Here is a 17,148-nt window from a genome sequence, read left to right as displayed (position 1 = left end):
TCTAATGTGATATGATAACTTGTCGGTTTTTATACGAATATACACAGAATTGAATTCGCACATATACGTGGTACACAATCGAGTCTGTATTCAGGATACAATAAACAATCATTCGCACCGGAAGTACCATACCAACGCTCCATGGTTTTCAAATATTTGAGTGGTTTCGTCTTTCATGAATTCACCGGACTACTTTCATCATGAAAAGCGTGCGTCAATAAACTACATGTATTTGTACACGAATGGTTACCGGGTTTAAATACTCAGTATCATATCTTAGCGAGACAGCTGATTCTTCGTTACAAAGAGTCAAGTATGCAGTGAATGTTGCGGACGTATTTCAATGCAGTTAAATCCATAAACGCAAAATTAAGAGGTATACAAGGAAGCTGTAAGCGGACGTTTAAATATCGAAGTTCCTTTCAGTTTTGTTAAACCAGCATCAATTACAAAATACATTAGTGTTTGTAATCTTTCGCCAAAGGCGGAGGGCAAGAGAATTGGCGTTGTCCGTCCGTCCGTCGTCTGTCACAACATTTATTGTTGGCGGGGGATTTCAATTCAACGAATATGCTTGTTTGAATTGGATCTGTCGCCGCTTTCTACAGTATTTCAGTCGTCGTGTCATGTCGTTCAGTTTAACAATCCAAACTTTTCTGGAATACCAGGTACCAAGACTAGTTCACATATCAGCCGTACTTTGTGAAAAGTGGGTTTAATGCATGCGTGTAAAGTGTCGTCCCAGTTAAGCCTGTGCAGTCCGCACAGGCTAATCAGGGACGACACTTTCCGCATAAACTGGACTTTGGCCGAAAAGAGACTTTCTTTAAAAAAAAATAAAAACGGAAAGTGTCATCCCTGATAAGCATGTGCGGACTACACAGGCTGATCTGGGACGACAATTAACGCACATGCATTAAACCCCCTGTTCACAGAGCATGGCACATATCTATGCCATTAATTGACAACTGCCCTTCTTGAATCAGATTTACGGGAGAATATGGCCGTCGAAAGTATTGCATTTCCAATAGCCTTACAAATATATTTATCTAATAAATAACTGTACATTATATTGACAGTACTTCCATAATATCTACATAATTTGCTCCAATATATTCTATTTCGAAATACGAAAAACACATGTATATTTCCAGACATTGGTCTGTTATAAAGGTTGATATTCTATCGGCAATGATCCATATATACGAATCAACAACCAGAATATTCCAATTGGCTTTGTCAACATTTTGTTTATCTGAATTCGACACACATACGGTGACTATAGTGCATGATAATAGTGCATGCTTAAATTTAGATTTTAACTCCTGTTTACATTGCGGATGTAACTAGTAATGGGTGCCGGGTCAACACTGGGGACTAAGCTTGCGCAATATGCACGTGACGCGCGACATGTGACTTGTTTGTGGGGAATTATACGTATTCTTACCAAGTTGGTCGGAAATAGTAGCCCAGGGTGCAGGATCAACGGGGTTTTCAGGGGTTTATTCACGGGCTGGACAGAATGTAATCACACCGTTAAGAACTTTATTTTAGCAAATATCTCACGGTATTGAAACACATGTTCAAAAATATTTATTCCAAAGGACAGAAGAGAGCTTTAGCATAAGCTTCAAGCTTTTTCCTCAATTCTGTCAATTTACACTTTGCAGTCCTTTTATTATTCGTCGAAAGTTGCTTTTATGTTTGTATTGTATTATATTGCTTACATGCTGTATTTGAATGGCAAAAAAAATATTGTTTAAACCAAAGGACATTTTTTCTTGCAGTTTGTGTCGATATCATAATATTAAAGATTTTGTAATACATTTGAAATCGGTGCCAAAATTTCAAGTTGCGTGCTACATAACCGTGTAGATGAATCCTGTACACATTGAATTTTTGGCCAAGAACACAGGCTTATTAAATAAAGTATTTATGATGTATTTCACATTACATAAGCAGCATAACAAACTTTCCTTAATGCACTAGTTGTAATTCTTTACAAATATTTTTTTAAGTTATTTGAAACAAGAAATATCTTTAAAAAAGATATACGGCGTTGATTGTGGTCGATGTTTATGACGATCAAAAGTTATCCCTATGAGATAAAAAGTAGCGGATGCCCTTTTTCTGCGCAGTTCTTAGCTACATCATAAGCAAATCAATTACGGGGTGTTGCGCCAGATTTCGTGGCTTATTTTGCTTTATGTGATATTATTACTCAGATATCTATATTTACAGAACAGAAAAACACAAGAAACATGAAAATAAACGAGTGCATATAGGTCAGCCGGCAATACTCGAATCTTATTTAATTGCATAATTATAGTATAGTGAATTATTGTGCTCAAGCTTAATAAACTGGTCTAAATGGATAAATATTTCTAATTAATTTTATCAAAATTGGTCTTTATCATGCAAATGTTGAAACCATATTAAAAATCGATGATTGACATACCACAATAATATCGCCGAATATCTTTATTTAGTATCTTTCTGATCAAAACAGACTTCAAGTGCACAAAGTTTACGAGACGGCGTTTATATAAAGATTTCTGTAACTGACCGCAAACTGACCTTGATACCTTGCGGATTGGAATGCAATGCATTACAGTCACTACGTTATTGTCAGTAAGACCGGTGTAACACCATGATCGCAACCCCTTCTGCGAACTCCGGTGATGAACTGTATATAAACTCTGACTTTCACAAATGGCCGCGAATTGACCCGAAACCTCGCGAGTTGAAATGCAATGCAAGTAAGTACTAAATATGACAACATAGCCTTTAGTATAAACGCTTTTGTGATGGTAATTCTCTGAAAATAAAAGGTGAACGCACAAACTGTATTTATGTCGAAAATTGATTGTAAAACTGTTCTATATATTGAGCCTTTTCATTAGAGATAAAATTGTTTCATGCAGTAAAACAGTGTTACAAAGACGCGGATATGTTTCCAATGTTCTGGTGTTATACTCAAATCAGCCAATGGAATAAATGAAGTGTATTCATTCGTACCTAGCCGCGGAAAATTTTATTTGAGTATTATTGGACACTTACAAAGGTCAAGTCAAGGTGAAAAGCTGGCGTAATACAGCTTACGCCGAAAAAGCACCACTTACCGGTGTATTAACATCCATTAAAGTTCACTTGTGAACCTCACAAAGTGTAGTGATCCTGCAACCTGGTAATGTAAACAATACATAAACCAATCTCCATCCAGAGTTGTGGTTCCATGCTCTCACATACAATCTTTTCCACATGAAAATCCTACCAGATTTGGTAGGATTTTATTTTTATGTCCCCCACCACTATAGTTTTTGCCCAGTCTGTTGGTTTGTGTGTTTGTTTGTTTTCCCCAACTTTAACATTTGCAATAACTTTTGCAATATTGAAGATAGCAACTTAATATTTGGCATGCATGTGTATCTCATGGAGCTGCACATTTTGAGTGGTGAAAGGGCAAGGTTATCCTTCAAGGTCAAAGGTCAAATATATAGCTTCAAAGCGGCGCAAAAGGGGACATAGTGTTTCTGACAAACACATATCTGGTTTATTTTTTGTTTAAGTATTATATTACGAAAAGCATGATACTTTTCTTTTATATTTTGAAAAAAGTATATAAGTTAAGGTTCATAATACAAAATAAATTACCTCAATTAAATAGGTAAAATATTATAACGGGAAGATTATTGTGCCACGTGGCTCGGCTATAATCACGTGGTTGGTTATGAAGGCAGGGATTTGATATGCTGGTTCCATTCAAATCTCTGCGCAGAGGTTGCACACAAAAATGTTTGTTACATAGCATCGGTGTTGTAGTAAATGATTGAAATACACATGTAACTTCCTTGTCGGTTACAGCTAGACAATCCTCGCTGGGTACTGTCATCGACTGCGACTGTAATAACTTGGCAAAAATGCATTTACATGCTAAGGAAACGTGTATGAAGAACATTGAGTGGTACTTGACTGTCGACCCTGATGATACAAAACAGCAAATAATCCTAAATAAGAACGTAAACACGTGCGGGTTTGTACGCAGGGTAAATAACATTTAACAATGTTTACGTGAGGAAAAAACATCAGCATTTGTGTGTGTGTATATATATATATATATATATATATATATATATATATATATATATATATATATATATATATATATATATATTTATTTATTTATTTATTTATTTATTTATTTATTTATTTATATATATATATATATATATATATATTTATTTATTTATTATGCTCCCCCAAAAGCATATAGTCGCCGCTTCGTCTGTCCGTGCGTCCGTCCGTCCGAGCACAATTTTTGTCCGGGCTATTTCTCAGCAAGTAATGACGGAATTCAATTAAAATTTATGGGAAGCTTCACTACCAAAAGGAGATGTGTATATTATGGGTGTTAGGGGTCGGGTTAGGGTTAGGGTTGGGTTTAGGCTAACCCAAACCCTAACCCGACCCCTAACACTAACCCAAACCATAACCCTAACCCTCTTACCCCCCCTTGCGCAATACCATACCATGCCTCGCCCGTTGTAGTTTTCCGCCTCCCGTATATTATCAGCCGGTTCTGGTCGGATGATTTTTCACAGAGTTATGGCCCTTTGAAATTTTCCATTAACTGTACATATAGTGCAATTCTTGTCCGGGCTATTTCTCAGGAACAAATGACCGGAATTCAATAAAACTTTATGGAAAGCATCACTACCAAGAGGACATGTGCACATTATCAGCGGGTTCTACTCAGATGATTTTTCACAGAGTTATGGCCCTTTGAAATTTTCCATTGTACATATAGTGCAATTCTTGTCCGAGCTATTTCTCAGCAACTTATTACGGGAATTCAATAAAACTTTATGGGAAGCGTCACTACCAAAAGGAGATGTGTATATTATCAGCCGGTTCTGGTCGTATGATTTTTCACAGAGTTATGGCCCTTTGAAATTTTCCATTAACTGTTCATATAGTGCAATTCTTGTCCGGGCTATTTCTCAACAAGAATGACTGGAATTCAATGAAACTTTATGGTAAGCTTCACTACCAACAGGAGATGTGCATATTATCAGCCGGTTCTCGCCGGATGATTTTTTCACCGAGTTATGGCCCTTTGAAAATTTCTATAAACTGTACATATAGAGCAATTCTTGTTCGGGCTATTTCTCCCTATGACTGGAATTCAATGAAGCTTTATGGGAAGCTTAACTACCTTGAGGAGATGCGCATGTTATTTGTGGGTTTTGGTTAGATGATTTATTTCGAGAGTTATGGCCCTTTGAAATTTTTCAGTTGCTAAACCACCCATCGTATTATTTTATCCAAAGATATCCCCTCAATACGTTTCCTTTTATCTGAAAATATGGTGCAATATTGTGACAAACAAAACTTTGGAGAGCATAACCCGTCTCCGACGGTTTCTTGTTTATTTATTTATTTATAACGCGATTTGATGGAGATGGGCCTGCGAGTAAACACGCTATTGTCGTGAGCCCCGTCTAAGCTAGGGACGCTCTTTAGATCTCTCCCAAAGAAACCAGGTACTGGTTCTAGGTCCATGAAACGAAGCGTTTCAAATTAGTGGGAAGTACTTTCAATGCCATCGAGCTAAAGTAAATAGGTTTAAACTGAACTAAAACTAAACTAGGAATGCACTCGAGGCACCCCATGGCGAGCCAACATTTGATTTACATTTTCCATCGAACACGCGCTAAAATGTTCAATGTAAAACTGTATAAATGTGCTTTTAACCAGTTTTGCGGTTTATACCTGACACTTTGTGAGTAATCTTAAACAAAATATCTCAAATCAAATGTATATTATTAAAATAACTACCCGCATAGTCGAGTAGTTTTCTTTGTTAGTCACCAAAAGTCTATTAATATAACAACTACGTAATCGGAATGTATAGCTAGCAGCAAATCAAAAGATGATATTATTGATATAATGCCAAGGTCGTTGCGGGCAATCCCAAATATTTGGTACTACTTTCTGGCATGTCGAAATATGCTTTGGTTTCTCAATTACCACTAGTGTATATCGATGTATTAGTACATGTACATTGTCATACGTGTTTTGGGTTTATTGTCTTAAATAAAACTGTACTCCGGTCTTAAAGGGACCTTGTCACGGTTTGGTGAACTGACAAAGTTATTACACTTGCGAGGAAATAGTAATACCGAACATTTACTATGCTCGAAAATGTCCAAGATATGCATCTTTGACGAATAAAAAATCTGAAATATCTACAGCGTTTCAAACGCGAAACAATTGAATAATTTGGAGAGCTCAGTTGTTATCGTTATATTTTGATATATTTCGGGGAATTCTAAAATACACCCCATTCTATATTAGTACAGATCGCCGAGTGGTTTATGTGCTAGACATATACTCCAAGGGTAAGTGGTTCGAGCCCAGTTGAGTATTACTTTTTCTTTCTTTAATTGTATTCTTGTTTTTATTGGTGCAATTTAGCCCCAATGTGTGTACATGTATTATCAATTTAAAGCATGAAGTGAAACATACAATACATGTTAAAATATGTGAAAAGGTCCCTTCAACAGAGTAAACGAGCGTAATTTTGTTATTTCAGACACTCGCCATCATTAAGTGACACTTTGTTTATAGGCAAATAATTATTAGGCGATTTAAATGAGTATGACTTAATTTGAAATAACACAAACTCTAGGTAAGGCACTTTGCTAAAATGCAATGATATATAAAGCAAGTCAATACAAGTTTCGTGTATTTATTTTTCAAACACGTTATGTGTTTTACTTTTTAAACATACGCAACACAAAAAATCGTAAATGACATTTATTAATGCCACCACAATTGAGAAGTGGTAATGCTGTTCACAATGGAATAAATAAATAAATAAATAACAATTTACCCACAGCTGCAGTCTTTCAATTCAAAATATTTATACCATAGTACATAATATTTCATGATCTTTCAGTGAAAATAATAGAAGTAATGAAACTGGGATGTTCGAATTACTCAGTTCAATTTAAACTTGAACCACACTGTTATGAAAATACTAATGAACTGTCTATACACTGGATAATTCTATTGTTATTGCACAACCGGACATCGAATGGACGTATTAAAGTCTGAGGGGTTTTGGTAAATGTTATATATTTTAAGCGTATTTACTGTTGTTGATGATTAGTGGGGCATTCAGTTATTCTACACAGTAGAATAACTCAAGCTGGAAGTTCAAACATGATCAGATGACGCACAGTCACGCTATTAAATAGTTAAAAAAACAGTACGTATGCATGCGTACAAGTACTTACACAAACATACGTATACTGGTTTCATAAATGCATTATGTACAAATTAAAAAATCTACCTAATGACACCATAAATATATCTCAGAATCAAATGAGTATTACTTCAGTAGTTAGAAATAAAATTTCCAAATAAATTTGAGATTATTTTATCATTATTATGTCTGGCTAGTATATAAATTATAATAGAGATTAAAAAAATAGAATGTCTTTATTATGTCTGGCTAGTATAAAAATTATGCCAGATTTGAAAAAAGAATGCAGTATAAAAACAAAATTTCACAACCAAAAAGGCTACAGGAGATTCGAGTTGTCAAATAAATAGTATTCGCTATACAATTTATTTCAGATCATTTTTAATTACCCCGATTCAACAGGGAGGCGGAAAACTACAACGGGCGAGGCATGGTCAGGGGTGATAACCCCAAAAAAGGGTTAGGGTAAGGGTTAGGATTAGGGGTCGGGTTAGGGTTAGGGTTGGGTTTAGGCTAACCCAAACCCTAACCCGACCCCTAACACTAACCCAAACCCTAACCCTCTAACCCCCCCTTGCGCAATACCATACCATGCCTCGCCCGTTGTAGTTTTCCGCCACCCGATTCAACATTCTGACACGAAACACACATATATTCGATGTTTACGTATACATGACCGTTCACAACAAGCGACGTCTTTGAGACAAGGTTAGCAACTGTAAAACATACTGGGCACATGTGAGTCAATCAATTAACACAATTTAGAACACATTGTAAATTTAACGTAACATACAACCAGCCCGTAGAGGCGCTTGATGTCACGACGATGGCTTATAAACCATGTAATAAATAAATGCATTAATGTTCATAATCAAAATAATACCGTAAAAATATGTACATATATGAACGAAATCGTTGTATTTACATAATGCATAATGAAGAATGATAAAAACAAAACAAAAACAATGACCAGAGATGGCGACAACTTTCTAGTTGTATTCCGAAAGTCAAAAGAGCAAACGCAAGAAAAAAACATAATATCGCAAAATTGGTGCAAAAAGGTACCATGAGCCGTTTAATTTTAATTAAACATGTTACCTTTTTGCACCAATTTGGGGGGTTTAGCATTACAATTGTTATCTAGCTAATAATTACTTTTTTTATTTATTTATGCCTTTTATTTATTTTTTTAGTAATTTTCAAAATAAATTCTTGATTAAAACATGGTGTTATGAATTAAGCTTCTCACAACAGACCTGACTGGCGGAGTATGTCTTTGTTCTTTCCCTCACCCCACGGCCAGATCGGTCAAGAGAGATATGGTGTCGATGATGATATGAATTGTTTCGTTATATACATATATACATCACAAGTATTGTTTTATGCATAAAACATCATTTACGCAACAAGCTTGTGCTATACACTCGATCGTGCGAACGACGACTGCTCTGTGGACGACCGGGAAAGGAGCAGTCTTGAAGACGCCACCGAAGGCGCCGGTGAGACCTTTAGAGGAATACTCTTGTCTTTGACAATGTTTTTTGCGATGGTGGCCGCGATGGTGTGTTTCTGGACGACCTGACCGAGTGTCGTCGGCTGCGGCTTCCGGGCGCAAGATTTGGTGCAACACGGACACGAGCGTTTAAATAGTCCGAGAACGCTGCTGATGACTTTGTCTATGGGTTCTAGCGACCGGAGGCACTTAGGCAGGAAGTCCCACGTTTGGAGTGCTTTCGGTAAGCATGATTTGCATTTGGATTGCAGGATGTTTAAGATGACGACGAAAAGAACGCATGGAATGACTACTGAAGCTACACATACAGATGGAATGAAGCCAGCAACGGAAATGGCGAAGATTGCGGCGGGAATCAGGAGGAACACCATTAAAATGTAGGCCATGGCGAACCAGCGGTACTTTGAGGTGACGCTACCGAGGAACTTAGCGCATCGGATGGGAAGTCTCCGCAATGCAGGTACGGGGTAGAACAGGACGATTCCGCTGAGGTTGAAAAACAGATGGCAGAACGCAATCTGCAGAGCGATGGGCAGTTTGTCACCGGAAGCGGCCATGGCGGCCAGGATTCCTGTCCCCGTCGTGCCAATGTTCGAGCCCAGGGTGAGTGGATACATACGTTCCACTTTGATCATGCCGATCCCGACCAGGGGCGTCAGGGCGGAAGTGAACACCGAGCTGCTCTGGACCAGCAGCGTCATGACGGCGCCGACCAACATGGCGACGTATCCGGTCAGCCAAGAGAAGCATCCGGGGAAGTCGGCGTTCAGGGTCTTTTTGATCACCTTTGCAATGGACCCTGGAAAAAACAAACCATATTTAATTATAAGCTCTGGGAAAACCGGGCATGTGCGTAAAGTTTCGTCCAATATTCTTTTAAATTGAAATATTAACGAATAACTTTAATATTGAGTCAAAATTTTCATTAATGGCCTCTATATACATCATTCCACATGAAGAACGTTTTGTTAGGAAATAACGATCAGTTGTTAGTTGTATATTATAAATGATACACGTATTTCATTGGTTCAAAGTCTTATTCTTTATTCCCAAGTCTAAGAATGGGTTGGTGAATATGGGCCCGGTCCTCGATATGGAGAATGTAGTAATGCTACGGCGTACCTTTCAAGATGGAGTTCAGGAGTTTCACCATGAGCACCAGGCACGTGCAGAGCAGCGCGAGAGAGAACACGAGCAGGATCACACCGGACACGCTGTCGGATAGCTCCAGTTGACTGAATAGGCTCGCACCTGCAACAATACAAAGTAACGGGTTAGTATGTGGCTTGCTATCTCAGGAAATGCGCTATGGGAAAACGGGGTATAATGTATGTGCGTAAAATGTAGTCCTATATTAGCACGAAACCTTCCGCCTAGTCCGGGTTTATTAAGAAGGGAGACTTTATTTCGATGAAAAAATCCGTAAAGCAGAAAGTGCCGCCCCTGATTGTCACGTGCGCACATGCATTAAGCCCAGTTATTCCAGAACGCGACTCATTTACTTCTAGATACTTATTATACGGACATACGTGTCCGTTTCAGCAATATTTACGATATATGAGCGTGTTTCAACTGTATCCGACATAATCATAAAGCAGATTAAATAAGGTGTCACTCTATGAATTATCGTTTTAATATTGACCTTGCGTGCATTGCAAGTTCTGATGGTTCACGCTAGCTCATTGACATGAATGCGCGTTATACTGTAAAGATTTGCTCACATTTCGGTCTAATTTCATGACACAAAAACTGCAAGTCCAGTATCTAGGTTGACATTTTATGGCGTGTTCGGTTCAACGTAAACATACCACGTTGAATGTTTTTGGGGGTCTCGCTCTTAACATGTATGGCCTATTTACGTTATAGGCATATCATATGGCATATTAATGTGCTCTAACAAAAATTACATCAGACATCTTGATATATATGTGACACTTTTCCCATTGAGAAAACAGGAGCACGACATCTGGTATTTCGAAACAAAATGTGATTTGGATTTTTTAAAATAGAATATTCATGATCTTATTCTTAAATTCGCATCGTTTTAAATAAGGCCTTACTTCAAACCATAATTTGAAACGTTATATCGTTACGTTATTAAGTGACAAATCGCGGTGTACAAGTGCAGATTCATTAGTATACATACGTAAATCTTCCGTTTGAAATTTTCAGTGAACGATTTTCGTCGGTCCATTGCACCGACCTATTTGTACGCCAAGTACATGCATGTTGATTTAATCTGTCGCATGATATGGCGTGACTTACGCTAAACAATCCGCCCTGAAGGCTATAGCAAATAGTTCCATTCAAAAAATGATTAATTAATCGATCACTTATTTTTACCGCGCTTACGTTATGTATTTGTCCTTGGTAAAGTTCGATGTTAATTGAAGTGCCCGTTATCCATAATCAATGAAACCGATCCACCAACCACCTACGTTATCTTAATTTGTAACCATTTCCCGAGGAATCATATTAAGGACTTCATAACTTGTCAGTTTGAAATCGGACACTTAATTTCGAAAGTTTACTCATTTACAATTAAATGCCCAATGCACTATATAAGAGTAGACAGTTTTACCAATCCCAATAAATGGTGTGTTTCAATTAGTGTTATATCGTATGTTATTAAGAAAGAGGTCCGCTAATCGACATAAATTTTCATGAACACATTTTGCGCAGGCGCACTCTGTATCGATTATTATTACGTCAACAGCCAGACGAAAACAACTTATTTTGCTAGGCTGCCTTAGGAATTACTGAAAATAGCTTCATGTCAATCTTAATTCAGACACCGGACTATTTCTGGTCAACTATCAAGTAATGTTATTTATTTTTATTTTTTTTAAACCTATTTATTTAAGCTCGATTGCGTAACAAGCCTAAGCTTATATGAAACGCTCTCGAGTCCGTTTCCTTGGTGTCTATGGGGGAGATCTAAAGAACGCTCAGTGGGGATCGAACCCGTGACCTCCCGATCGCTAGGCGGACACCATATCCACTACGCCACGGCGATCTTGGTCATGTTATTGGACTTACATTTTCCGATCGGGACTTCATCCAGGGCCGTGGCGTTGGCCTCGGTATAGTTGCTTTCCGTCCCATTAATAGAAGCATTTCTTAGTACAACTTCGGCATCTTCGAATACGCAATATTTCTGGAATGAAAACTTAAATGTATCATCACGGTGTATTGATAAGTGATCGTATTTCACGTTCTCGTACAATAAATACATTTATGATGAAATCGTTGTAAATTATTCTTCGGAAAGTTTTAAAATACGTGCAGTTTTATAATTATTTTTGCTTTAATATTGTAAGCAAGAAGTTGCAAAAATCTCAGGTTCCTATTGAGAACATTTGCTACCTGTGCATTCATGAAATTTTTTTGTTAACACATCACAATTTTACTGCATCATGCCAACTATAAAAATCTTTGGGTGCGGATTTTACCTGAATAAGACTTTTGTTCATGAACTCTGAGTGACCCTCTGCAATCTTGCTAATGACCTTCTTGTCAACCTAAAAATAAACACGATTATTGGATAAAATTCATTACTATGGTGCATTCGTAAACATATATTACTGGACCGTAAAATTCGTGTGCAAAGCACAGCGGCAACACACCTTAGGTGGTCATATCATTGTCCGAGTGGCGACATACTTATACAATTAAGTCCGATTCAATTTAACATGACCGGGAACACGAAACCTTCACTCATGTGTTCACATGTGTATATTAGCAAACTGCCTCAATGTCATTTGAAGTTCTTAACTATTCATCCATCCGTGATACCCTTTAGTTCTTTTATTTCGTCATGCTACACTCTTAAAATTCCCAATCATTCAAAATAATGTAACTGTATACTAGATGTTAATGTTCAGGATGCAGCGAATGACTTTCAAAATTTAACCTTCGTATGCAATACCAGAAGACTGAAGTGATTTCGCCAGACGACAGTTTCAGCGTGTATGAAGGCAACAATAAAATACCCATGTACGATATTTAATTAAATAAAGAAGACGCGCTAGACTACATAATATAAGTCAGACACGTTCATTAAGACTTTGGTGTCATGCGCTAAAACTGGGCTTAATGCATTTTCGCTTTTCCACATAGTCTGGATTCTCTTTAAGAGATGGCTTCTTTTAAACGACGAAAATCCTTTGACAGACAGGTCTACCCCGATAAATCTGTGCGGACTGCACATGCTTATAGGGGAAGACACTACGCAAATGCATTTAACCCAGTTTTCCCAGAACGAGGCCCAAGTCGAACAAAACAGAGTGTCACCAAGGCTGGAGATGGTTGTTTAAGAAGGGGCTGGAAGGCTTTATCAAATGGGGTTAGGTTACCTGCACTATTAGGTTGGTGAAGGGTTCCGTTAGCGCCTTAAGGAGCTCCTGGTTCCCGCCTGTGTAACTCTTCATATGGATAGCGTCCACAATAGCCTTCGTAAGCATATACAGGTAACCTGCCGGCGGAAAACGGAAGTTGAATATAGGAATCGCACTATTATAAATATCATTTTTCTCCGCTTGACCGGGATCAATTTACGTCCAAATGAAATATTTCAGGATTGTATTGGTGTGATTACAATACAGTACTCTTACATCCTTTTAAACGCAAAACAATTATATCATTATATAAAATACAATACTTAGAACTATTATTCCAAAACTTTGTCATACGTGTATCACACAATCATAAAGATTTAGAAAATGGATCCAATGCCAAAACGAAACAGTCAGGACAGGAGCAACACTGTCCGCTAAAAACATAATTTAAGATTTCGTGTTATAATAAGCGGAAATGATAGTTCCTGACCCGACTGAGCGTAGACACAGGCTGATCTACGCTGGCGGCATATGACAGAATACCCATTTTCGCATGGCGCGGCTCAAATAATGCCACAATAATGGTGTAAATTGTTGTTGGACTCACCAGTCGCCCACTCCAACGGAAGCAGTACGAGGACGGTCAACCAGTTGAACATGTCGTGGACGGTGGCGCCGGCGAACGCCCGCCGGAACTCCTTCCGGTCTCCGGACTGCGCCATGGAGACGAATGTGTTGGTGACGCTCGTGCCGATGTTGGCTCCCATGATGATTGGAATGGCGGGACGGACCTCCAGAACTGGGAAATCATAAGAGTAGACTGTTAGATTACTTTAATCTACAATTTTAAAATATGAATATACAATTTTTAAAGCATTTTATTTGAGCCTCGCTCCGGGAAAACGGGTCTTGCATGAGCGTATAGTGTCATCGCAGATTATCATGTGCAGTTCGCAAAGTCTAATCAGGGACGATTCTGTCCGATTATTTTTCGTTTAAAGGAAGTCTCTCCTTAGCAAAAGCCAGGTTATACGGTAAGTGTCGTATCTGATTAGCCTGTGCAGACTGAAAAGGCTATCTGGGACGACAACTAACGCACATACAATAAGCCCAGTTATCCAAGAACGAGGCTCTTGTTATTTTGTATTGCTGCTTTTCCACACATAATCAATACAATACAAATTCTTATGATCAGTTGGATAATAAAAACTGCACGTAACAGTATGTATAAATGTATAGTTCGTTTGTAAATAGAGAATATCTATTAAATACGGTCAATCGGTTCAGGGACCTGTTTGCATAGGTCCCTGATTGGTTCGAAACCTATGTTCCCCTAGTGTATTTCAGATGTCTACAATAAATTACTTTAAGAACACTATACACAGAACAAAATATACGGTGCATTTTACATTTCCGAGTGCACCGGATATGGCGCATTGCATTTTTCTGAATATACACCGGAATTGCGTAAAACGCCCATATGGAAACTGTTAATGTTAACCAGATAGGAACCGATGACGTTAATAGCAACATATTTCACATATCCGATAGTTGTGCATTTCCAATATGTTTATATCGGGAAATTCTTGCGCTAAGTAACTGTGAGCTAATATAATAATCGATATTGTCTGAAATTCTCAGGAAACAAGTGTTTTCCTTGTCACGCCAACAACAGCTTGCGTGGATCATTCATTAACCATTTATTAGATTCTATATAATGTTCTATAAGTGAAATCTCGTAAACGGAATTCTGAAATACATTTCAATCGCATTTTAAAACCCAAAAGCATGATTTGTTGCATTTGCACTGTAATATATCTTAAATCAATGTTTCAGATTTCCATAACGCAGAAATCGATATCCATGCATCTGAATACGATTTCTTTACTTTAAAAAAAACTAACGCGAGCAAACGCAAACAACGATGCCGACTGCGCTGAGCACTGTGTTTATCACTTTAGATCGACGCAAGTGTTCAAACGCCGACAGCGTGACTTAGATCATACGCTTGCGCGCTACTCACTTCCGGATCCGACCATGGTGACGACGATGGAGGTGGAGGTGCTCGAACTCTGGACCAGCACAGTGGCCAGTATGCCTACCATGAGGCCCGCCACGGGGTTCTGCAGCAGGCTGCTCTGGGTGAACACGCCACCTGGCGGGCAAAATATAAGACTTAATAAAAATACGCCAGATTTCATGTGCAACGGATTACAATGAATAAATATAACGAACGTTTTTATAACATCTCAAAATGGCAAACATATAAGATTTAATACACTAGATATACCTCTTATTATTCAAAAAAATCGTTATGCACATTGTCGCTTAATGAACTTAATAATCACAAGATAGCATACATGTGAAATCGAAGCATTCCGGGTTGGAAACAAGATTTCAGCAATTCTTGAAATCGATATTCAGTAATGTCATTTATTAGAAAATGAAGCAAACTTCCATTAAATGTAATATATAATTCCACAAATACACACCTGCAGTTTTCCCTCCCAGAATTCTAAAGGCGGAGCTCAAGAAATCAAGAGAGCAGATGAACAGGTACAGTAGCAGTAGCAGGCACACTGCCTTTCCCACCCACTGAACCAGCACGCGATTGACACGTGCGCATGTGCCCAGCTCTGAAAGGAGACAACGGTACAGATATGTCAATGGGATCGCAGATAACTTGCAAATGTCTATACAAGTTATATTATCAAAGAATTCTGTACGATCAAAATAATAAAAAATAATCATAAATAAAAAAGCGATTACTTTTAGTTTTATAATCTTCATTACATCATGAAAACTATATTTGTTTGATGAACACAAAAGTGTATTAGTGATCGAACACTTTTACAATCTTATTTCCACGTGTCGCTTCGTCGGATTAAAGGAAATTAAAAGGTTACTAAGTACATACAACATTTGTATCATAAGTTAACAATATAATCTCCGATTTAAAGCAATTGGATAAAGTTAAGAACGGAAGAAAGGACGATCGATCAAAGGATTATAGAACAAAGCATTATCCTTTTGATTCGCATTTAGTTTAGAAATTGAAAAAGTAAAATTGTATAGGATCTCCTTTGTTTTGTGACATTTTTGTCCCCCCCTCGTCCCTTCTCCAAATATTTTAGGCCATCTGTTACATGTGAGGTTGTTTTTTTTTTGTATCGAATTCCCCGAGACACAGTCCGCAAAAGTATCCGGCCGCAAATGATACATTGGTAGCGAGCGCTCGGCCGGTGCGACAGTGAGTATCATGAAGGCATCTGTACCCACCAGACCAGCTGGGACCGCTCTCGTCGGAGGCGGCAGAAACGCCGTCATCTGCGTCGTCGTCATCCCAGTTATCAAAGTCGGCTAACTCGTCCCGGGGGAGACACTGCGCCCCTTGGGGACCCTGAAGAGGATCGTTTTCCTGGTACTCGGGAGGGGCCTCTACGTCCGTTGCGCCACCGATGTAGAAATGGGCGCTGTTTTTGAATTCACCCGACGGCTCGCATATTTTGGCGGGCACCTGCCGAGTGGTAAATGTGTAATTTCCCCGAAAACTAACCACTATTTAAGCAACTAATGAATGAGAAATCGATGATTAATATTACTTACCTCTTTAACTGGTCCATATTCCTCAATATTCACTTTACTTTCCTCTTTGTCGGCGCATTTGTGATACTGTGGCTGAACCATTTTGTTCGATTATCGTATTCGGTTTGAATGAATCAACGTGGTCGTTACAACTAATATAGTATTTAAGGTCAAATCGAGGTCACAATGTATTACTACGCCGACATCGACAATCCCTACTTTCTAGCGTTAATAATTTTACGAACTCAAAACTGAAATGTTTCTTTAAATAAGATAATTTTGTTTTCAGCAATAAACGATTTGCTTTCATTTAAAAATAGTGTTTATTTATATGCGCCAAAAGAAACTACTTTCTGTATTACCACGAGTGAAGAAAATAATGAGGTCATTGATGGTTCCCGTTGTTTATCGATACATTCTTTACTGCGAAACATATTAATTCA

The 17,148-nt window shown here is 38.1% G+C and overlaps 1 protein-coding gene across 1 annotated transcript; it reads right to left on the bottom strand.

Annotated features, from left to right (window-relative positions):
- Positions 1–6,737: 6,737 nt before the first annotated feature.
- On the bottom strand, positions 6,738–16,933 carry LOC127860941 (sodium-dependent phosphate transport protein 2A-like). Its single transcript, XM_052399259.1, has 10 exons — positions 16,727–16,933; positions 16,400–16,637; positions 15,613–15,756; positions 15,144–15,275; positions 13,728–13,919; positions 13,139–13,257; positions 12,236–12,304; positions 11,823–11,940; positions 9,906–10,034; positions 6,738–9,582 (listed from the first exon to the last, which is right to left on the bottom strand). The coding sequence occupies exons 1-10, from the start codon at positions 16,805–16,807 to the stop codon at positions 8,687–8,689; spliced, it is 2,118 nt and encodes a 705-aa protein (XP_052255219.1). The 5' UTR covers positions 16,808–16,933; the 3' UTR covers positions 6,738–8,686.
- Positions 16,934–17,148: the final 215 nt, after the last annotated feature.

The sequence above is a fragment of the Dreissena polymorpha genome, chromosome 15 (assembly GCF_020536995.1).
Source record: "Dreissena polymorpha isolate Duluth1 chromosome 15, UMN_Dpol_1.0, whole genome shotgun sequence".
Taxonomy (NCBI): domain Eukaryota; kingdom Metazoa; phylum Mollusca; class Bivalvia; order Myida; family Dreissenidae; genus Dreissena; species Dreissena polymorpha.
The sequence above is the reverse complement of the archived record's forward strand: the minus strand, read 5'-3'. Positions and strand labels throughout refer to the sequence as shown.